The following is a 23,179-nucleotide window of genomic DNA, read 5'->3' as shown; positions in this document are numbered from 1 at the left end:
GAGTGGCACTTAGAACACAGGGTCAGTTTTATTTTGAGCTGGTCAGGGAGTCCACCTGCCCCTTGCAACTCACATCTCACAAAATGGCAGTACTGGTGACGAACGTGCAATAGGGGGCTGTAGAACTGGTAGGAACCTTGCACTTCAACCCTCACACTTCCCTGCCCTGAGAAATCACAAGGTACCAGAACCCCAGCAGGCTCAGTCCCATCACTGTGAGCCTCTTCCACTCACACCTACACGCATTAAAGCATCAGCAGGTCTAAGCTTCCTGGGTCTGCTAACAGAGCCCCATTCCCCATGTTTGATGCTATGGCTGTGCAATAAGGGCTCTGAAAATTTCACATCTACCCTCAGCTACAACATCCTTAAGGTTCAAACCCCACCCCCTCAATGGAGAATGTGTACACTGATCCCTTGGTGTAGTTAGAAGCCCTGGCTCTGAGCCTCCTTTGGCCCAGTTACCATAGTCCTGAGGTCCAAGTCCCATCCAGCTTCTGCTCAGTCCCTCAAGGCCTCAGCATAGGCTTTTCCATTAAGTGGTTGCTAGATTTTTCCCTTCTTTATCTGAAGAGGCATCAGCTACAAGGTGCTGGATAGGATGTTCTGGTGCCAAGAACTAGGCATAGATCTCCAGCATACTCCAAAAGGAAAAAGGTTCTTGCATTTTTACTGTACTAAAAAACTCCCAAACCTCACAACACAGCTGACCTCCCGTCATACCAGGCACAGGTCCTGTTTCTTTTAAAAAATAAATATTTATAAACAAAGGAAAGAGATCTGAAGAACTACAATGTTAAAAATTGTCCTGCCAACAGCACCAATGTCTTTTGCATGTAAAATCACAAGAACAGGTTGTACACCAACACATCAATATAGTAAACAGTCTAATGGCCCTCCCCTTTCATGCGCTGCTCGGGTCCCCTCCACTGCAGGAATCCACATTTCAGAACACAGGGACCAACTCCTCCATGCTGCTCGCCAGTGCTGGGTCTGGAGTGCTCAGTCTCCCTTGGTGATCAGGTCCTCAATATATGCATCCAGCTCATCATCAGTATTAATATCGATGTCCTGAAACCAAAGGCGCAAGAGGAGGTTACTTACTTGTAATGGGAGGTTCTTCGAGACGTATGGTCTCTTATCTGTACTCCACTGAGGGTTTACACATGCGCCATGTGTCCGGAGCCAAGAATTTGAAAGTAGTAGTATTTGCTAGAATGCACATGTGCTCTTGCTTCGCCTCATGGTTTTGTCCAAGGCAATAAAAGGCAGGGCAGACCGATCACAGCCTCAGTTCCTTCCCTACCACAAACTGAACAGATGTGCAGCAGAGGGAAAGGAGGGTGGGAAGTGGAATACAGATAGGGAGCCCACATCTCGAAGAACCTCCAGCTGCAGGTAAGTAATCTCCTCCTCTTCTTTGAGCGATGGTCCCTACTGTATTCCACTGAGTGATTAACAAGTAGTACCTAATTTGGAGGAGGATGGAATGGTGGACTGGAAGACAGCTGCGCTGAACAAGGCATCCCTCCCAGAGTTTTGCACCAAGGTGTAATGAGCAAGGAAGGTTCGTACTGACCTCCACATAGCTGCCCTGCATATATCTGAAAGTGGTACATTGTGAAGGGTGACTGTAGTAGATGCTTGAGCTCTTGTGGAATGGGCTCTCCCCACAAGGAGTGGAGGCTGTCCCAATAACCAACAACAGAGCATAATGCACCCTGAAATCCACTTAGACATCCTCTGTGTGGAGATTGCCTGCCCCCATAATCCTTTCAGTAACAGCAACAAACAGTCTAGGGGACTTCCTGAATGGTCTCGTCCTCTGCAGGTAGAAGACAAGGCCCTGAGGAGGTTGAGGGAGTGAAGACGCTGCTCCGCTGCTGAGGCATAAGGCTTTGGCAAGAAAGCGGGTAAGTGCATAGGTTGGTTGAGATGAAAGGCAAGAAACAACCTTTGTAGAAACTTGGGATGCTGACACTGGGCAACTTTGTCACTACGGAACACAGTGAAAGGGGGGTCCGCCATCATTGCCCCAGTTCACTTATCCGTCTCATGGGAAGTAATTGCCCCAGGAAGGCAACCTTCACGGAAAGGAGGGACAGGTAACATGAAGCTCGAATGGCAATTTCATTAAATTTCAAGAGAACAAGGTAGAGGTCCCATTGGGGAGCAATAAGTTAAATGGGTGGGGAAGGTTCTGAGGAGACCCTTTCAAAACCTGGTAGTCAATGGATGAGTAAATAGGGAGTGTTCTTCCACAGGGGGAAGTCGGGGGGGATGGAAGGCACTAAGAAGAGGAGGTAGTCCAAAAGACAGGGAAGTCCTCAGGGACAAGGCCCCTCTATTGGACCCAGGAGGCGTAGCGCTTCCATGTGGCCCACTAGGAATATCTTGTGGGCTCTTTCATAGAATCACAGAGTATCAGGGTTGGAAGGGACCTCAGGAGGTATCTAGTCCAACCCGCGGCTCAAAGCAGGACCAATCCCCAACTATATCATCCCAGCCAGGGCTTTGTCAAGCCTGACCTTAAAAATCTCTAAGGAAGGAGATTCCACTACTTCCCTAGGGAACCCATTCCAGTGCTTCACCACCCTCCTAGTGAAAAAGTTTTTCTTAATATCCAACCTAAACCTTCCCCACTGCAACTTGAGACCATTACTCCTTGTTCTGTCATCTGCTACCTCTGAGAACAGTCTAAATCCCTCCTCTTTGGAACCCCCTTTCAGGTAGTTGAAAGTAGCTATCAAATCCCCCTGCATTCTTCTCTTCTGCAAACTGAACAATCCCAGTTCCCTCAGCCTCTCCTCATAAGTCATGTACTCCAGCTCTCTAATCATGTTTGTTGCCCTCCGCTGAACTCTTTCCAATTTTTCCACATTCTTCTTGTAGTGTGGGGCCCAAAACTGGACACAGTACTCCAGATGAGGCCTCACCAATGTCGAATAGAGGGGAACGATCATGTCCCTCGATCTGCTGGCAATGCCCCTACTTATACAGCCCAAAATGCCATTAGCCTTCCTGGCAACAAGGGCACACTGTTGACTCATATCCGGCTTCTTGTCCACTGTAACCCCTAGGTCCTTTTCTGCAGAACTGCTGCCTAGCCATTCGGTCCCTACTCTGTAACAGTGCATGGGATTCTTCCATCCTAAGTGCAGGATTCTGCACTTGTCCTTGTTGAACCTCATCAGATTTCTTTTGGCCCAATCTTCTAATTTGTCTAGGTCCCTCTGTCCCTCTATCCCTACCCTCCAGCGTATCTACCACTCCTTCCAGTTTAGTGTCATTTGCAAACTTGCTGAGGGTGCAGTCCACACCATCCTCCAGATCATTAATGAAGATATTGAACAAAACCGACCCCAGGACCGACCCTTGGGGCACTCCACTTGACACCGGCTGCCAACTAGACATGGAGTCATTGATCATTACCCATTAAGCCCGACGATCTAGCCAGTTTTCTATACACCTTATAGTCTATTCATCCAGTCCATACTACTTTAACTTGCCATCAAGAATCCGTGGGAGACCATATCAAAAGCTTCGCTAAAGTCAAGGAATAACACATCCACTACTTTTCCCTCATCCACAGACTCAGTTATCTCCTCATAGAAGGCAATTAGGTTAGTCAGGCATGACTTGCCTTTGATGAATCCATGCTGACTGTTCCTGATCACTTTGCTCTCCTCTAAGTGCTTCAGAATTGATTCGAGGACTTGCTCCATGATTTTTCCAGGGACTGAGGTGAGGCTGACTGGCCTGTAGTTTCCCAGATCCTCCTCCTTCTCTTTTTAAAGATGGGCACTACATTAGCCTTTTCCCAGTTATCCAGGACCTCCCCCGATCGCCATGAATTTTCAAAGATAATGGCCAATGGCTCTGCAATCACATCCGCCAACACCTTTAGTACCCTCAGATGAAGCGCATCCGGCCCCATGGATTTGGGCTCATCCAGTTTTTCTAAATAGTCCTGAACCACTTCTTTCTCCACAGAGGGCTGGTCACCTCCTCCCCATGCTGTGCTGCCCAGTGCAGCAGTCTGGGAGCTGACCTTGTTCGTGAAGACAGAGGCAACAAAATTCATTGAGTACATTAGCTTTTTCCATATCCTCTGTCACTCTGTCACCACTATCAGTCAGGGACCCACACTTTCCTTGACTTTCTTCTTGTTGCTAACATACCTGAAGAAACCCTTCTTGTTACTCTTAACATCTCTTGCTAGCTGCAACTCCAAGTGTGATTTGGCCTTCCTGATTTCACTCCTGCATGCCTGAGCAATATTTTTATACTCCTCCCTGGTCATTTGTCCAAGCTTCCACTTCTTGTACGCTTCTTTTTTGTGTTTAAGATCAGCAAGGATTTCACTGTTAAGCCAAGCTGGTCACCTGCCATATTTACTATTATTTCTACACATTGGAATGGTTTGTTCCTGCAACCTCAATAAGGATTCTTTAAAATACAGTCAGCTCTCCTGGACTCCTTTCCCCCTCATGTTATTCTCCCAGGGAATCCCACCCATCAGTTCCCTGAGGGAGTCCAAGTCTGCTTTTCTGAAGTCCAGGGTCCGTATTCTGCTGCTCTCCTTTCTTCCTTGTGTCAGGATCCTGAACTCAACCATCTCATGGTCACTGCCTCCCAGGTTCCCATCCACTTTTGCTTCCCCTACTAACTCTTCTCCGTTTGTGAGCAGCAGCTCAAGAAGAGCTATGCCCCTAGTTGGTTTCTCCAGCACTTGAACCAGGAAATTGTCCCCTACACTTTCCAAAAACTTCCTGGATTGTCTGTGCACCGCTCTATTGCTCTCTCAGCAGATATCAGGGTGATTAAAGTCTCCCATGAGAACCAGGGCCTGTGATCTTGTAACTTTGGCTAGTTGCCGGAAGAAAGTCTTGTCCACCTCACCCCGCTGGTCTGGTTGTCTACAGCAAACTCCCATCACGACATCACTCTTGTTGCTCACACTTCTAAATTTAATCCAGAGACACTTAGGTTTTTCTGCAGTTTCATACCAGAACTCTGGGCAGTCATACTGCTCTTACATACAATGCAACTCCCCTACCTTTTCTGTCCTACTGCTTGAGAGGATATCTTAGAATTACAGGACTGGAAGGGCCTTGAGAGATCTAGTCCAGTCCCCAGCACTCACAGCAGGAATAAGTATTAGCTTGAGAAGCACTGGTCTAGATATCTGATGTGGGGGACCAGCAATTTTTTTCCCTAATGTGCCAGGGACCGGTGGCATATTATTATCCTATTCGATGCTCTTATGAGGACATTTGCTGCAGACCGGCAGCCGATGTGCCGGCCTGTGGACCACCACTTTGAGAAGCACTGATCTAGACCACCCCTGACAGGTGTTTGTCTAACCTGCTCTTAAAAATCTCCAATGATGTACTGCCAACGAACATTCCGATTGTAGCAAAGATGCCCATCCAAAAACCAAGCTCTGAGGTGAAGCATCTGTGGATCAGGATGCCTGATCCTGCTGCTGTGTTGCGTGAGCAGCTCCAGGAAAGTTTGCAGAGGATGCAGGGGAGAAGCTGACAGGTAAAGAAGGTGGGGAAACCAGAACAGGCCTGGCCAGAAAGGGGAGATCAGAATAATTGTGGTCTTCTCCCTTCTGATCTTGTGGGAGGACTTGTGGCAGCAGCAGCAGAAGGGGAAAAGTGTAATTGATCTGGTCTGACCAGTGGAGGACAAGGGCATCACCTTGGGAATGGGTTCAGAGCTTTCCCCCGCAGAGCAGTATGTACTGAACATGCTACCGGTGTGGGAGGCAAGGAGGTCCCTGGCTGGAGTCCCCCACAGGCTGAAAATGTCGTTAACTACAGTGTTGTGAAGCTCCCAATCGTGATCAACTATGTATTTTCTGCAGAGAGAGTCAACAGTCACGTTCCGAGTCCCCAGAAGATAGGCTGCTGACAACAGGATCTTATGGGCAATGCACCAATCCCACAGATGAACTGCTTCCACTCAGAGTGTAGTTGACCTCATGCCCCCTTGTTAGATGATGTAATAAACGGTGGTGGTGTAGTCAGACATGATGAGAGTGAATGGATGGAAAAATGCGAGACTCTTTCTATACCAGCTGAAGCCTAGAATATTGATGTGCATTCTAGATTCCCAAGGGGTTCGATACCTTTGCATCATGTGCTCGCCCATGTGGGCACCCCATCTGGCGAGTGATGTGTTCGGGATGATCGTTGTGTCCAGGAAGGATGGGAGGAAAGGCATCCCGGTGCTGACCTGGCTCAGGTCCATCCACCACCAGAGGGAGGAAAGCACCTCTGTGGGGACTGATAGCAGAAAGCCCATAGTATGTCGCATGGGTGAATAGACCCTCTGGAGCCACAGCTAAAGACGGCCAAGTCGAAGGTGAGTGAAGCTCACATATGTGCAAGCTGCCATGTGGCCAGGGGGATAGGCAATTCCTGTCCGGAACAGAAGGACCATTGACTACTCAGGCGACGAGTTCCTGCACAGTATGGAACCTGTCCCTCAGTAAGTAGGTTCATGTTGAGACCATGCTGATGGAGGCCCCTATGAAATCCGGGGACTGTGCAGGAACCAGAGTTGATTTTTTGACATTTACACTCACCCCCAGGGAAGGAAAGTAATCTGAGTAACTTGGAGGTTGAGGCTCAAAGCTTGTCCCTGGACTGTGCTGTTAGCAGCTAGCCAGGTGCAGGTGTGTAGTTACCCAGAGATTGTAGCATGGGTCTGGAATCCTTGAGGGAATGGAGGGAATTGTCGGTCTTCCAGTTAATCAGGCGAGACTAATCGAAAGGGAGGTGATCTACGGTATTCTGTACCTCCCTGGGGAAACCAGATGAACGTAGCTGTGATTTTCCCTGCATGACGATTCCCATAAGCCATCATGTGCAAAGAGATATCTGCTGCGTCCACAGCGCCATTCTCATGACCAGTTTGCCCTCCTCCAGGATAGCCTGGAAATGGGTTTGACCTTGCTGGTGGAGTTTGTCAGTAAAGTTGAGAAAGTCGTATTTGTAGTTCGAGATCTGAAATTGGAGGCTAGCTGATGAGAAGACCTTGCAACCCAGAAGATCCAGTTGCTTCCCCCCTTGTCTGCCAGGGTGTAATGTGGGTACTGCGGCCTGGCCTATTCCATTGCCGCTTGGATCATGAGGAATTGGGTGAGGAGTGGGAAAATAGAAATGCAGACCCCGTTGCTATACGTATAGTAACTCCTCGCTTAACGTTGTAGTTATGTTCCTGAAAAATGCTACTTTAAGCAAAACGATGTTAAGCAAATCTAATTTCCCCATATGAATTAATGTAAAGGGGAGTGAGAGGTTAGGTTCTAGGTTTACACAGAGAGAGAGAGAGACACATTGCCCCTTTAAGTACGCTGACCCCACTCCAAGTACACTGCCTTTTTAAGTAAATCAGAACGCTGAGACAGCAGCAGCCGCCAGCAAGCTCCCTCTGTCCTGAGCCCTGTCGTGTGTCTCCCCTGCTCTGTGGAGGTGGGGTACAGGAGCAGGGGGAAAAGCGATCCCCTGACATCAGTACCCCTCTTCCCCACTCACCCTCTGCACAGCAAGCAGGAGGCTCTCGGGAGCAGCTCAGAGGCTGAGGGCAGGAGTAGCACACGGCAGGGGGGGGAGGGACATCTGAACTGCCCGTTCCAGCCAGCTGAAGAATGGCATCATTGATTGGTAGAGCCACCCTGGTCGATACTGAGGCCTGAAGGATGTTCAGAAATGGGTGCTGTTTGTCCTGTACTTCCTCCAATGGAATATGAAGGTCCTCAGCCACCCGTGCAGGAGGTCTTAGAACTGGCGAAAGCCATTTGGATGCAAGGGAGAAGCCAAGATCACTGCTGTGTCTGGAGAAGATGATGGAAATTGTTCCTGCTGTGGAACCAGACGGAGCGGCTCATCCTGCAAAACCAGTTCTGATCACCTACTCGAGGATGCCTTAAGTGGGGATAGGGTCAACCCCTCTCCTGCTGAACAGGAAGATTCTGAAGGTGGATATTGAGGCCAGGACCCCCAGTATGGCCAACAGGATCGATCCAGCACATGCTGCAGAGGGCCCCATGCTGTGGGTTACCAGTGGCTTCTCTGCTGGGGGAGAGGAGGGTATTGCTATGAAGCTGCAAGCCCTTTTGAGTAACTCACAGTGGCAGTAGCGGATGGGTGGCCCTTGTGCTCCATCCAAATCCTCTGATGACGAAAACTAGGATTTCGGTTCCAAAAGTGGTACTGTTGGAACCCTATAAACCAGTGGTTTTCAACCAAGGTCCGGGGCCCCCTGAGGGGCCACAAGCTGGTTTGAGGGGGTCCAACAAGCATGGCTGGCATTAGACTTGTTAGGGCCCAGGGCAGAAAGCTGAAGTCCCACTATGGAGGACCGCAGCCCAGGGCCCTGAGCTCCAGCACCTGGGGCTGAAGCTGAAGCCTGAGCAACTTAGTTTTGTGGTGCTGCTTGTGGCATGGGCCACTGGGCAATTATCCTGCTTCCTACCCCTTAATGCCAGCCATAGATTTTATAAGGAGAAACATAGTTGTGGTACAAGTGGCCCGTGGAGATTTTGTAGCATGTTGTGGGGGCACCAGAAAGAAAGGTTGAGAACCCCCACTATAAAGCACAGGGGAAAGGATAGAAGCACAATTCGACTGAGGTGAGTCCTGGGTTGGAGATTGTACCTCCCTAGGCAGACTGTAGAGGAAGGCTTAGGGACCTTGCTTCCCCTATGGCAAAGAGTACATGAGGCCCAAGCATCATCTCCAACCTCTCCAGAGTCAGTGGCATGTGCTCTGTAGCTGGAAGCGGAGCTGAAGCAGAGGACTGTTTCAAAGCTGCTAGTTCCCTTGACTTAGGGCAGGCTGACTCAGAAGGTGTGTGCGTCTCGGTGCTCGGTACTGGCTGATCCACTGGCCTTCGTGATTTCTTGTCGTGCTTGGGAACATACTGCTTCTCCGTGGCTGGAACTCGTGGAGGGTGAATCATCGTCCTTGGGCCTGGAGGAAGATTTACTGCCATGCACACGGCATATGCTTCCTTGCCTCTTGAGTAGGCCCCAGCATGGGGTCCGTAGTACTGGTACCAGCAGAACTGGACTCGATCTCCGTGGTTGGAGATGCATTCCTGGGTTTCTCAGGCTGATGTACAGTGGGGGTGCCCTGGTCTGGATCTCACTGCAGCCACATAGAGACCTCCATGAGGTGCTGCTTGAGGCAGAGAGCCTGCCTTCCTGGTTACGGCTTGGGAAGGACAAGCAGATACTACACCTGGATGAAACGTGGGCTTCTCCCAAGCAGTAGAGGCAGCGCTGTTGCTCGCTGCTGACTGAAAACAATCATGTTCAGGAGGCGCAGACCTTAAACCCTGGCATCGTCAGTATAATCCAGAACAGGTATGGGTGCTGGGTTGGGATGGAGGGACAGGTAAATGGATTCCCCAAAGTCTCTTATTGCCTAAAAACTTCTACTAGACACTAAACTACGGTAAAAACAGCAAAAACTAGACTAAAACAAACTACGTAAAATTCTGACTTTCCTTTTTTAAGCAGGTATGACTCAGACCAAGTGGTGGTGGTAAGGAACTGGAGATGCAGTCAGTCTGCCTTGCCCTTTGTCACTTCAGACAAAACCATAAGGCAAAGCAAGGACGCATGTGTGGGCCAACTGACACCACCACTTTCAAATTCTCTAGCTCTGGACGCATGGCACACACGTAAACCCTCAGTGGAATACACTCGGGACCATCACTTGACGAAGAAGAGATGTTACGGCAGATACATCGAGGCAGGGGATGGGAAGCAGGGAGAGAAATGCTGTGACTTCTCTTCAGACAACTCTGCAACAACCCTTGCCATAACATTCCTGTCAATCTCCCTTAAGCCTGGGGGATTGCTATTCCAAGAGTGAAGAACTTCACACATTTACACTGCAGATGAATAGTTACCAGTAGCGCTGCCAGCTTTCCTAGCTGTGGCCTCATTAATAGCCAACTACGCCCCAAACCCTATTGAAGCCCTGATGCTCCGCTCCCATCTTACAATCCTACATTCAAGTTTCCACATTAGACACCATCCTGCTTTAGAACTGGGCAGAAATTCCCACCAGAGCACATCACCACTTCTTAACCAGTCCCAGGGATTGCTACTGAGACATATGCAGTACTCCCTCTCCCCAGGAGCAGAGCACAGAGCTAGCTTCTTCTGCACACGTGGCCCCTGGTGGCAGAGAAGGCCAAAGCCAAGGGATGTTTCTCCTATGCCTGGCTGTTGGTGTAGTCATTGAAATCTGAGGACAGTGTGGTGTAAACCAGAACTCCCCACTCACTCACGCGAGGGGCAGCACCACAAACCCACACTGAAAAATCAGGCTCTGGGAATTTAACCCCACCTGCAACACAGAACACTGAGTTACTGAGGACCAAAGACAAAGCTGGAATGTAATCAAGTTGTGGGCTAAGTGAAGTCCTAACTTTCCCCAGTATCTCAGCTGGGCCCAATCCAGTGGCACTCAGTAATTCTGCACCTGGGGTCTCACCCACCTCCTGCACTTTCTGCAGAAGTGCCACAATATTAGTCCTCAGCTTCTGCAGTTTCTCCTCTGTCTCTTTAAGTTTTCTCTCTGAGCTGCGGAGGTTTTCCTCACAGACTTTGGCCCGGGCATCAGCACGAGTCTGATAGGAATTGCATAAGTTCTGCAGACCCATCTCGTACTGTTTGAAATATTCTTTCTGTAGGTAGACAAAAAAGTGAGTCAATACGCTGTGACAAGATCAAGCAACACCAAAGCCCCACCCGCAGCAGAATTCCCCCAGCAGCTGCAATCTGCCCATAGTAATGAAGGGGACTCCAGATGCCAACCTCTGATACTGCCTGGGAAACAACAGAAAGAGTCACTAGTTACACTGTTCATTTCTGGATTTTACCATAGAAAGTTAGCAAACAGGCTGCCCTGTTCCTCCAAGAGCAGAGCCCAAAGCTCAGAAATGGACTCTAACATGTATCCTTCCTCACTCTGAGGCCACAGAAGTACCACACACCCTGCTCCCACCACTCCATTGTAGTTTCCTCCCTGATTTACCGGTAGAAGCATTCAGGCAGAGCTAATATGAAGTTATTTGCCTAGCAAAGGACATCACTCCTTTTATTTCAGCATCTGATCACCATCCATCCCATTTGTTTTACATTATAAAAAACTGTCCCCTCATTTGCCTGATTAAAAAAAGAAGATGGATGGAAAAACCCTGAGAAAATCCAGTAATAAAACCAGAAGCTTTGTTTCACAGGCTAGTTAAGGTTGCCTTGTGACAACAAAGTCCTGGCATTTCTAACCCTGAGCAGTATGACCCTCAGTGGATCAAAAGAGGCATTTGCTGGCTCACACTGCATCCATGGACAGAGGGATGAAGAGGGGGAGAAATCGGCAGAGCTCTGATCATTCACCATTTGGCATCCCAACAGATCTTCTCTGACGAGCGATGATTTGGTAAAATAAATGTTGCATTCGCATTCCCTCAGGAGGATGAACACTCCAGAAACATCCATTTGAGCCCTCTATTCCCAAAGCAGAGAAACGCAGGATCTGAACATTTTCCATTTGTAGACCCAGCCCAAGTTTAGTGTGAAAGAGAAGCACTGAACTCACCAGAGGAAAAGCCATCAATTCTTCTGAACTCATGGAACTCAGTTCCTTCTTGGAGATGGGGAAATTTGGAGGTAAGAAGTACCGCAAACAATTCCTACCAAGAGAAAACAAGCACCCACAGGTAGAGTTTAAAGTCTTGTTTGGAGATCGAAACGCTCAGAAATGGTACCGGCTGTGAGCAACAAATAAACCCACCGGAGTGTCTGGACTAGCAAATCCACAGTTTCCTGGTTGCTGCTGGGACCGGTGGTGTCTGGCTCAATTCGGGCACAGTCTGAGGTAGAAGGCTCAGCTACAACCTCCTCTTCTTCCTGCTGTGTGTCTGGACTCTGATGCTCTGGAGAGGGAGGCTTCATCAACCGTACATCCTCACTGCCCTTCTCTACCCTAGGGGGGTAGCAGGGAGTCACATACAGCCTTCTCCAGACTAGCCAGACCCTGTCACTCTGACAACAGCTCCTAAATTACACCGCTTCTTCCAGAGCCACCCTCTACATACAGATGCCAGGTAGAAACAGTGTTGCTTTCCTTCCTTTGGGGGGAGAGATAGCTCAGTGGTTTGAGCATTGGCCTGCTAAACCCAGGGTTGTGAGTTCAATCCTTGAGGGGGCCATTTAGGGATTTGGGATTAGTCCTGCTTTGAGCAGGGGGGGGTTGGACTGGATGATCTCCTGAGGTCCCTTCCAACCCTAATAATCTATGATTCTATGCCTGTTCCCTTCACAATCACAGAGCAGCTTTCTCCAAACATTCTTGTGTACACAACCTTCCCAACGTAAGAATGGATTATTCCTCTCTTCAGCACCTATGAAAATGTAACAGGGTTCCCCCCTCTCCTCCCTGTTGAAGGGGGAGCATCTCCAGAGCTTCTGCAGCCAAAGATAATGGTTAATTACCAGCGATCTCTTGGTGTGGTATCTGTAGGTACGTAATCGAATTTCACCTTCCAGCGTATGGCATGCTTGCCCATCTCCACAGCTGTGACACGGCCTGTGAACCATTCCTTGTTCACTCGTACCTCCACATGCAGTCCTTTGTCTGAGACACAGAAGGGTAGGCGTTAGGGGGTTTGGACAGATGCTGAAAGCACGTCACAGCTTTTTCAGGAGGGAAGCTCATGTTTCCTCAGTCCTCTGCTGGGAATGAACTTAAGTTTACAGAGGTGAAGCTCTTCCCAGGTGTGGGGTGGGAAAGACCTACAGATGGAGCAACAAGCTATGATGTGGGCCTCGCTGAGGTTGTAAAGGCACCTCTGATGCTTGTTGCTCACAGAGAGTGAGCACGGGCAGGAAACAGTTCTTAAACCCCAGAATGCGGGCATAGCCCAGGGGAAGAAAGGTCCCCAAACAGAGAGAAACTAATGCTTGCTAATTTACTAATTAATCAATCTATAACTACTAGATACACAAATGGACAAGGTCACACTCTTAGTCAAGCTAAAAGTGCAAAGGAGCAGGGGTTCCTACTCAGGCCATGTGGTGATAAGAGGGAATTGGAGAGGCGCCAATCTGCACAACCTATTATCCCCTCAGCTGTGAGCAGGGGCGGCAAGTTGTATGGGCTCATGGTGCCATCAATATTCAGGGCCCAGGGGGCTCGGCTCCACCAATGTTTTGAGGCTGGGACTCTCCCCTAGCCCCGCCTGATGCCCCCCTGCCCTCCCCCAAGTGTCCCCCAGCTCCCACTTGTTGCCCCTGCACACCTCCCCAGGTCCCAGAGCATCCCTGTCTCTCCCCTGCAGCTCCACACTGACTCTGATCTGCTGGCTCCCAGCACCAACTGCTGCCACAGTGTCCTAGTGCTCCCCATCCCCCAGTGGCAGGGCAGGCTGCCCTTACCCTGCCCTTCTGCCTCAGACCCTTCCCTCTTCCAGCGGGACCCTCCACCAGCACAGCCCCCCCTGCCCACAGTCACTGCTCCTGCCCCATGCTGGGCAAGAGGAAAGCCCATCCCTCACAACCCCAGTGAGGGGCAGCAGCAGGGGAGGAGGCGCACAGGTGATGGAAGCCTCCCCATTGCCACCACTACAAGGGAGGTGAGGAGGCTTCTGTACCTGAGAGGGGGTGCGGTGACAATGGTGCAGGGTGAGTGTGCTGCTGGGAGGGAGAAGGGGGTCTCTCCCCCAGAGCTCACTGCTGCCAGCAGGGAGAGGGCTGGGGGGAGTCCTCATCTCTGGCCCCAGCCCTGGAGCAGCTTCCTACACCCCAAACTCATCCTCAGCCCTGCCCTACCCCAGAGCCCACACCCCCAGCCAGAGCCCTCATCCCCCCTGCCCTAGCTTGAGCCCCTCATCCCCAGCCAGAGCCCTCATCCCCCTGCACCCCACCCTCTACCCTAGCCCTGAGCCAATCCCAAACTCATCCCCAGCCCCACTCTCCAGCCTTCACCCCTGCACCCCCTCCCACCCCTAAACTCCCTCCCGGAGCCTGCACCCTAATTTGCTGCCCCAGCCCAGACCTCCTCCCCCAACCCAAACTCCCTCCCAGAGCCCTAGGCAGGTGGGAGGTGGAGTTGGGGGTGGGGGGCAGGTTCTGGTCACCACCAAAATTTCTATAAACCTGCCATCCCTGGCTGTGAGCCCAAGGTGACACATGACGCATGTGCGGGGCAACGGACACTGCTAAGGAAAGCTTCCAGGCTCAGGTGCACGGCATGCATGCACACCCACATATGGAATACATACAGGGACCATCACTCGAAGAAGAACCTAGAGTTTTCACCACCCTTTACGTGTCCTGGGAATGGGACATAAGTCACTCCCCTTTGTGGAAGTTTTTCTTGTAACCCACAACAGGGATGGAGGAACTGCCTGGGAACGAGTGAGGGGGCTACACTCCACAGACAGCCCTGCTGACTCTTTGTGGCAGTACGCTACAAACAGGAGAGCTCACTGATTCATGCAATGAGGCCCAAATCCCCCTTCACCATTAATATAAATGTGCAGCCCAGAGATTACAGGTCCCAGCATGCCACATTTCAGCATGGTCAAAGAAACCTTAGCCACAATCGGTTAAACCGTATGTAAATTCCTTGGGGTTGGGCAAACCATGGTCACTTCTGGCACAAACATGGTAACTGAGTTTAATGGTTTGCTCCTCACCTTTTTGGGCTCTTTTCAGATCTGCTAGTTCCTCCTCCCCTGCACTGTCTGTGAGCTGTAAGCATAAAGAGCTCATGTTAGCCATCTCCCAGGAAGCTCATGAGAGCTCACTACATCCTTTCCTGCCAGAGGGAACTCACTGCAATCCTCACCTCAACCACCACCTCGTTTGAGTCCTTCTTCTCCTCTTTCACTACCACAAATTTGCCCCGTTTTGTTTTCTCCTTCTTCTGCTCCACCTCCTCCTCAGTTCCATCCTCCATGGTGTTAAATGTCCTCTTGCGGATGCTGGAGGCCTGCTGAGAGCAAGTGATTTCTGGCTGAATCTTAAGGTTGGTGGCACCCATTCATTTCAAGGGGGTAGGGTGGCAGGCTTTCAGACAAGCTCAGTGCCTCTACAGCCACTTAAACTAAGAGCTCCAGCAACCAACGGGTCTGTCTAAGAACAGTGGGAGCAGCTGGGTGCCCAGCCATTTTTAAAATCTGACCACTAGACTTTCTCCAGAAGGTCCTAGCACACATCATATCACACATATATCCATCCCATGCCACAAGGGATAGACACAAACACCACCAGTATCCTTCATCACCTGTTGCCATGCACCTGTTGCCATGTTTCTACCACATGCAGGGCAATCACTGGGGTCTCACAGGAAGCAGCTGGGGCAAGTGATCCTACTGAGGATATATTGTTGAGCTCTCACCTAGCACAGTACGGTTCTTCCATCCTATGCAATTAATATAGTGTGGGGGGAGGGGTCTCTCACACCTGGAGGCGAGGAAGATGTTGGGTAAACACTGAGTTTTGTCCAGGTTGAGGGGTAGGGCTTTGATGATCTCCCATCATACCAAATAACGGACTCACCTGGGGAGGTTTGAGCGCTACAGGTTTTTTCAGCATCGGCGTCTTCATAATTTTGGGGCTAGGAGTCTCGCGCTGGCTCATGGAGTTCGGCAGAAGCATGGGGGGTGGCCTCCCCACATGGATGGGTTTGGCAGGAGTCCTGACAACTGTGCTGTTTGACTTTCCCGCAGTCACAATATGCTGCTGTGTCCTGGAAGTACTAGCTTCCTCCCTAGATAGCACACTTGCCAGTTTGGGGGTGTTGATGGCTGGCTGAGCCAGGGGGACCTTTCGCAGTTGGCTGATGGACTTTGGGGGAGGTGGTGGCGGCGGCCTGCTGGGAGCATTTTTAATTACATCGGGTAAAGGAGGAGATCGTGGGCGTTGAGGTCTGCTCAATGATTGGGAGTCCTGGGAGAAGAGAGTGCACAGGAGAGAGGAAGAAGAACAAGTCAGGAATGGCTCACAGAATGGTTCAGGATGGTACTGGAGTGTACAGGAGGTGGGGTACTTACTTCCACAGCAGGCCGGGTGGTCACTTCCAGAGGCAATTTCTTCAGGTCAGCTTGGGACCGGATTGGAGTCGTTTTCTGTGGTAAAAGAACAGGAACAAGGTCATTTTAAAAGGTGTCAGTGTTTTCCCGAAACCCACCCTGTTAGCAGATGGTGATGGTGCTGGGGAACGTTAAACAGGTACTGCTGGCTCGCTAAGGGAGGTGGTTCACCACCTCATCTAACCATAAAAAAATGGGGAGTGGCCCAATGAAGAGAGGACATAAGTTGGGGGCTGAGCAGTCCACAGGGAGGAGTCCAAAAAGAAGTGAAGCCTGAAGTCTGAGCTGAACTTTGTTTTACTGATAGTCATTTTTTTACTAAAATAAAACCCAGGAGGTGTGAGGAACAGGATTTGGACTCTACACGGGATACGTTCTCCAGTTCGTCCATGATGCCGCCATCGTCCAATTATTACATTTTCAAATAAGCACCTTCATGCTTTCTCCAATGCTGACCCTCACATGTGGTAAGAGCTCCCCATAAACCTCCACAAAATGAATGCACTAACCTCCTTCAAAACACTCCTTAACATTCTCTTTTTCCATTATGCCTACAAAAAAACTTTACAGTGGCTAGTCTGCTGGTATGCTGAGGCTACTGCCTATCACACTGACCAGTACTGTCCTTGTCTCCTTGTACTCTGTGGTCTATCTGCATCTATCTGATGTCTTGTCTTACACTTAGGTGGGAAGTTCCTTGGGAGAGTGAATGTCTTTTTGTTTGGTTTGTACAGAGCCTAGCACATGGGGGTCCTGATCCATGACTAGGGATCCTAAGCACTACGGTAATACAAATAACAAAATGAGAGAGGGTTCAGAAAAACATTTAACTCAGCAAAATTCATTTGCCCAAGGAGGCTGCTTAGCTCCTCTCCACTACGCTCAGCTCTAGGTCTCTAGATTCACCTGCAGAGCCTCCAGTTTCTCCTGCTGCTGGCGAATTTTCTCCGTCAGCTGCTTCTGCTTCTCTTCTTGTGATCTGAAGTCCTTTTTCAGTGTTCCCAGGGGTACCTTTTGCTTCTGCTCTGAAGCTTCACACCTACAGTAGAGAAAAGGATAATAGACAAACTCAGCAAGAGACCAAAACGTGACTTACAACAAACTTTTACAGTTAGGGAGAGCAATATTGGCCTCAAGGAAACCTAGTTGTTTCCCTACTACTGCAATACCCTAGTCTCAAGAACAAATCAGAAAGATTCACAGATTTTAGCCAGGCAGAAATGCAAACACAGAAGCTTACCTGCTTTACAATTTAAGGATTAAAAACAAACCTATTTATGCTGGGAGCTCCCTGGCATGAGACGCCCATTCAGAGAGCAGGGGCCACACAGGGAAATGCCACAGTCAGCTATTCCGGCCCATGGTGCCTCCAACTGTCAGTTCCTTCATTACTGCTGACAACTGAGGAGATCCCTTGGCTACCATCACAGAGTCCCTTTTAACTGGTTTTCCATCTGTTCCTGAATTTTCCCTGAATTTTAAGCTGACTGGCACCAATTTTCTTGCCCATCAGTTCTACTGCAGAGGGTGATACGTTGTGGGTTAATGACCTGGTATTGCCCTGTTTTCTGTAGAGAAACACTGCCATGGCTACCACAAACTCCATGAAAGGTCTCTCTGGTGATTCTGCTTGGCAGCCTCTTGAGGCAGGCAGCCTTGTTGACCTCAGACTGTCCTCAAACATACCCTACACTGATGGTTTTAGACTCCACACTTGGCCTGTTGTGCACATGCCAGACTCCAGTGGCTTAATTTTTACTGCAACCTGACTGGTGTAGATGTGTGTGTCGTGGTTTGTACTGGAGTTCAGAAGCTGTGGAGACCGAGCTTCACCAAGAACACCTTAGAACAGCTGTCATGGGAGGAGAGTGAGGACTCCTCTTCCCTACAGCTGTATACTGAAGGAAGAGCCTTAAGAAAACACGTGTGCTGAGGCAGTCTCCCTTGAGGAGAGGGTGGTAGAAAGTGGTCGACGTGGTGGACAGATCAGTGTCCTCCCTCATGCTAACAAACAAAGGGGAAGGGTGATGAGTAGCTTGAACCACACTACGAATGTTGTCCCATGGCACAAATGCATTAGACAATTAGACAACACATGCATTAGAAAATCTCTGATCCAAGAGATCCTTGTGGAAGCAAGCAGCACTGGGACCTCTGCAGACAACGTCTAGGCCTCTCTGATCAACAGGCTAGGGTGAAGCTATTATAGCTTACTGGATCCTTCTCTTTCCTGAACTTCTGCCAGGGCCCTTCCTAATTTAGGTACTGTATTTAAAGCATATTGAAGTCTTCTTCCCCAGCGGATGCAAAAGGTGTTCCCCTAGGCAGTCCAGGGAAAATATCCAATTAGAAATGGGTTTACAAATGCTGCCCATTCAGATTACAGTGATCAGATGTATCCACCTGTGCTGCAGAGCCCACACAGACACATGCTATACTCAGGGATCCTGGCAGCTTTGCTAACGAGAACACACAATGTTTTGGAGAGGAGGACAGTCCCCGGTGCCCTAAGGACTTTCAGACACTGGGTAATCCAAAGAGTGATGCCCTCACTCACATGGACAATCAGTCCACTGCACTGTGTATAAGGAGAACATGGCTGCAGACAGTTGGAGTCCATTAATGATATAATCTCATGAGTAAATTCTTAATTAGAGAGTACTGGATCAAATCTTCCTCCAGTGGAAATACCAGACGTGGATCTCTTAGGCCAGGGGTCTCCAATGCAGTGCCCGTGGGTGACATGGCACCCACTGGGGCATCTAAGTGTGCCCGTGTACTGGCTGGCAGACGAGCATCTGCCAAAATGCTGCCAACAAGCAGCATCATCCAGAGCTGTCACCGCTGAAATGCCACCGATTTTTGGCAGCATTTCAGTGGTGATGCCTCTGGATGACGCTGCTTGTCAGTGGTATTTCAGCGGCAATGCCTACTGACATTGCTGGTATTTCGGCAGATGCTCGTCTGCTGCCACAGTCCTCCGTGACTCATCGTCTCGCACATGCCAGACGAAAGGTTGGGGACCACTGTCTTAGGCTGTCTGTGCAGTTTTTTATTCTTGGCTTTAGGAAGAGACTGTTTTAGCATGGAACACTTCTCTCCACTCGGGAAGGAGACTCCTCGCTGCCTTTCCACCTGTGACGTAGATAGCAATGGTCCTGGAAAGAATTCAGGAGGAAAAGACGGTTACTCACCTTTGTAACTGTTGTTCTTCGAGATGTGTTGCTCATATCCATTCCAGTTAGGTGTACGCGCCGCGCGTGCACATTCGTCGGAAAACTTTTACCCTAGCAACTCAGTGGGCCGGCAGGTCGCCCCCTAGAGTGGCGCCACCATGGCGCTCCATATATACTCCTGCCGGCCCACCCGCTCCTCAGTTCCTTCTTGCCGGCTACTCCGACAGTGGGGAAGGAGGGCGGGTGCGGAATGGATATGAGCAACACATCTCGAAGAACAACAGTTACAAAGGTGAGTAACCGTCTTTTCTTCTTCGAGTGATTGCTCATATCCATTCCAGTTAGGTGAATCCCAAGCCTTACAAAGGCGGTGGGGTCGGAGTGAAATGTGGCAGAATAAAACTGCCGAGCCAGAGGCTACAGCCTCTCTTGACTGCTGAACCAGGGCATACTGCGAAGCAAAGGTAAGGACCGAGGACCAATGGAGCTTCGCGACAGGTCTCGTGGGTAGAAACACGAGCCAGCAAGGCGGCAGATGAAGCCTGAGCCCTGGTAGAATGCACGGTGATGTGGCTTGGGGAAATATGAGCCAAATCATAACAAGTGGGGATGTCCGCCATCACCCAAGATGAGATCCTCTGAGAGGAAAACAAGCAAGCCCTCCCTTTGGCCTGCTACCGGGGCAGAGCTGGGGCACCTTAGGAAATGATTCTGTCAGCACAATATAATGCGAGCACTCCACAGATGTCCAAGGAGTGCAACGGTTATGCCCATTGCGTTGAGCTGTGGGTAACATGAAAGGCCAAAACACCTTAGGGAGGAAAGCCGGGTGCGGTCATAACTGCACCTTGTCTTTGTGGAACCTTCGTAAGAGCTCTGATCTCAGAGACCCGTCTGGCCAAGACTAGGTTGAGGTCCCAGGGCGGGGCTGGGCGCCGCACCCGAGGGTGCAAGCGCTCCAAGCCCTTGAGGGACCTCGAATCCATAGAGCGTGGGACACTGAACGTCCATCTTAGCCTGCTGGAAGGTAGGGATGGCCACTGAGAGTGTCCTCAGCGATGATACCGCCAGATCCTGCCGCTGAAGGCCAGAGGCAGGCCAAATAGAGGGGATCGAGACCTCAGCAGGAGCAAGATCGAGCGTACTGCAGCTGTAAAGGAAACGCTTCCACCTGGCTCGGTACGTTGACCAGGTGGAAGGCTGCCTGTCACCCCGACTCAGGTACGCAGGAGCCACCGTGAGGCGAAGAGGCTGCAGGTCCGAGTGACGAAGCCTGTCATTGCCCTGAGTGATGAGGTCTGGGCTGACAGGCCGAGCAACGTGGTATGTCAGTGCTGCCTGGACCACTCTGGAGTGATCATGATGATGCACGCTCTGCCCCTGCGGAGTTTGAGCAGGACGTAACGAACCAGTGGGAACAGTGGGGAGGCATAATGCAGTTGGCCGTTCCACGGCATCAGGAATGCGTCCAAGATCGATTCCGAGGAGAGACCTTGGAAGGAGCAGAACACCTGGCATTTCCTGCTCTCGCGGTGAGCGAACAGGTCTGTGTGAGGAAACATCTCCACTTCCGGAAAGCGGGACGCCTCACATGGGGCAGAGTGATCACTCGTAAGACAGGAAAAACCTGCTGAGTCAAAGAGTTAAGACGTTCCGAACGCTTGGGAGAAAGGACGTCGCCAGCTCCATCGAGTGGGCCATGCAAAAGACCCGGAAATGGATGGCCTCCTGACAAAAAAGGGGGGAGGACTATGTCCCCCCTGAATACTTATGAAGCACCTGGCCCTTGTGTTGGCTGTAAACACCGAGATACAACGGCCTCTCAGCTGCCGCTGGAACCCCTGGCATGCCAGGCGGACTACTCTCATTTTTGGGGCATTAACGAGGAATGCCAGCTTCTTAGAAGACCAAAGGCCTTAAGCTCGGAGGCGACCATGAGCACTCGAGCAGAGAGATGATGCGTCCGCCGTCAGGGGCAGTGAGGGCTGGGGCGGATGAAACCGCATCCCTGTCCACACCAAGGAGGGAGTTAGCCACCACTCTAGGGAGCCTAAGACGTTCGAGGGAACGGTGACTACCATGACCATTGGCTCCCTGACCAAGCGGTACGCCGAGGTGGGCCGGACTTGGAGAGGACGGAGGCGGAGCTTGGCGTGTTTGGTTACAAACTTGCGGGCAACCATGGACCCAGGAGACTGAGACAAGAGCGAGCTGAGGTCGTTGGGAAAGCCTTCAGACCTCAGATGATTGTTGCCCTCGCCTAAAACCGCAGTTGTGATAAGCAGGCTCCGGCTAGGTAGGAGACCAGGATAGCCCCTAGGAAGCCCAACCTCTGCGTGGGAACCAGAGTGGATTGCTCTATAGTAATCATCAGGCCTTGATCTGTGAATAAGACCGTGACGATGCCCATGGCTGAGCGGTTTGTGTCTCAGAGTCTCCTCGGATAAGCGAATCGTCCAGATACGGAAAAACGCATATCCGACATCAGCGACGGAAGGCGGCGACTATGGCCGTAAACCGGGAGTATTCACCGCTGGCTATAAAGCGGAGGCATCTCCCGTGTGGAGGGAAGATGGCACTGCGAAAGTACGCGTCCTTCATATCCAGGGCGGCATAGTAGCCCCCAGGAGGCAAGGATGGAATAATGGTTCCCAGGGATACCATGTAGAACTTCAACCTTATCCTAAACCGGTTGAGTCCATGCAGGACCAGGGAGGTCTGAGACCTGTGTTCGAGTGGGGGACTAGGGCATAACGGGAGTAAAACCCCTTGCCCCTTTCGTCCGCTGAAGGGGGACAGGGCTGGAGCAAATTAAAGGTGGTACCTATGCTCCATCGTGCGCAGGACCCAGCGATCTGAAAGTAACTGGGGCCATGCCAGGAGAAAGCGGGATCGGGATCCCGTCCTGCGACTGGTACACCGCCCTCCGGCGAACCTTGGAAGGTCCGTCTTTGGTCCCAGTGGTAATTGCGAGGGACCTTGACTTTGGCTTTTTAGGGGGCCTGACGTTTGTCTGCAACCACCTTGGCCTTGCCGTTTTCCAGAGTTCTGCCTCTGGCTAGGCACAGAGTATGGCGGCTGGGGCCATAAAGGCCTGCGTTTGGTCGCTAGCGTATACATGCTGAGACGCATTAGGACCCTATTGTCCAGCAGGCTTCGCAGTCTGGGGCTGTCTCTGCCGCGAAGATGCCTTTACCAACAAAGGGTAAATTCTTTCCCCCGTCCTCCAAGACGGCAGCGAACTCCAGGTGGGAGGTTCGAGGGAGAAACTCCTCCACCCAGGTGCTATAATTATCGCAGCTAAGCAAGGCTTGTTGCTTTGCTACCCAGAGGTGCAGGGCCCCTGCAGAGTACACCTTGCATTCGCCAAGGCTCTTTCTGCTTCGGGGCTGGCGCCCGCTGGCCATCATATCAGGATCGTGGTCCTGAGCATAAAATCTGCGCATATGGGCTGACACGGATGCGTGTCCGGACGGCCATGGAGGTACTAAAAGAAGGCACGGGCAGAGCCTCTGACTCACTCGGACCTTGCCCAACTCGGCACCGGGGACCGGCATCGGGAGGCGTATCGGTACCTGGAACGAGATCCAGACCCGCAACCAGAACGGTGTTGGGAGGTCGACCGAGATCTCGAGGCTCGGAGAAGAGCTACAGGAGTCAAGGTACCTGCCCCGGTGCCAGATGTCGGAACGGTGCCGATAGCGGGTCGGCGAACGGGATACCGACCGGTGCAGCGAGTGTGACCAGTACCGAGGAAAACAGCACCGGGACTGCCAGTGGTGTCCGGCGTGCCGACAGGACTTGGAGTGTCTGCGGGACCGTGATCATGAACGGTGCCGCTCTGCTGTACTGACAGGGGACAGTCCCTTGAAGAG

General features: G+C 51.0%; 1 protein-coding gene across 6 annotated transcripts in view; it reads right to left on the bottom strand.

Moving 5' to 3' along the window:
* Nucleotides 1–738: 738 nt before the first annotated feature.
* Nucleotides 739–23,179, bottom strand: part of MORC2 (MORC family CW-type zinc finger 2) — a 103,787-nt gene continuing 81,346 nt past the window's right edge. For 4 of the 6 annotated variants that reach the window (XM_030583543.1, XM_030583548.1, XM_030583546.1 and 1 more), the window contains 10 exons: nt 17,035–17,167; nt 16,090–16,164; nt 15,596–15,985; nt 14,883–15,029; nt 14,731–14,785; nt 12,527–12,668; nt 11,826–12,017; nt 11,631–11,724; nt 10,528–10,716; nt 739–1,071 (listed from right to left, as the gene is read on the bottom strand). In XM_030583543.1, coding sequence (XP_030439403.1) covers nt 1,003–1,071; nt 10,528–10,716; nt 11,631–11,724; nt 11,826–12,017; nt 12,527–12,668; nt 14,731–14,785; nt 14,883–15,029; nt 15,596–15,985; nt 16,090–16,164; nt 17,035–17,167 — 1,486 coding nt within the window. In that variant the 3' untranslated portion in view covers nt 739–1,002. Of the gene's footprint in view, nt 1,072–10,527; nt 10,717–11,630; nt 11,725–11,825; nt 12,018–12,526; nt 12,669–14,730; nt 14,786–14,882; nt 15,030–15,595; nt 15,986–16,089; nt 16,165–17,034; nt 17,168–23,179 lie in introns of those variants that run through there. The other 2 variants (XM_030583545.1, XM_030583549.1) reach the window with 2 other exon arrangements.

This window comes from Gopherus evgoodei, chromosome 13, assembly GCF_007399415.2.
Source record: "Gopherus evgoodei ecotype Sinaloan lineage chromosome 13, rGopEvg1_v1.p, whole genome shotgun sequence".
Lineage (NCBI taxonomy): Eukaryota > Metazoa > Chordata > Testudines > Testudinidae > Gopherus > Gopherus evgoodei.
Note: the sequence above shows the minus strand (reverse complement) of the source record. Positions and strands in the feature narration are given on the sequence as shown.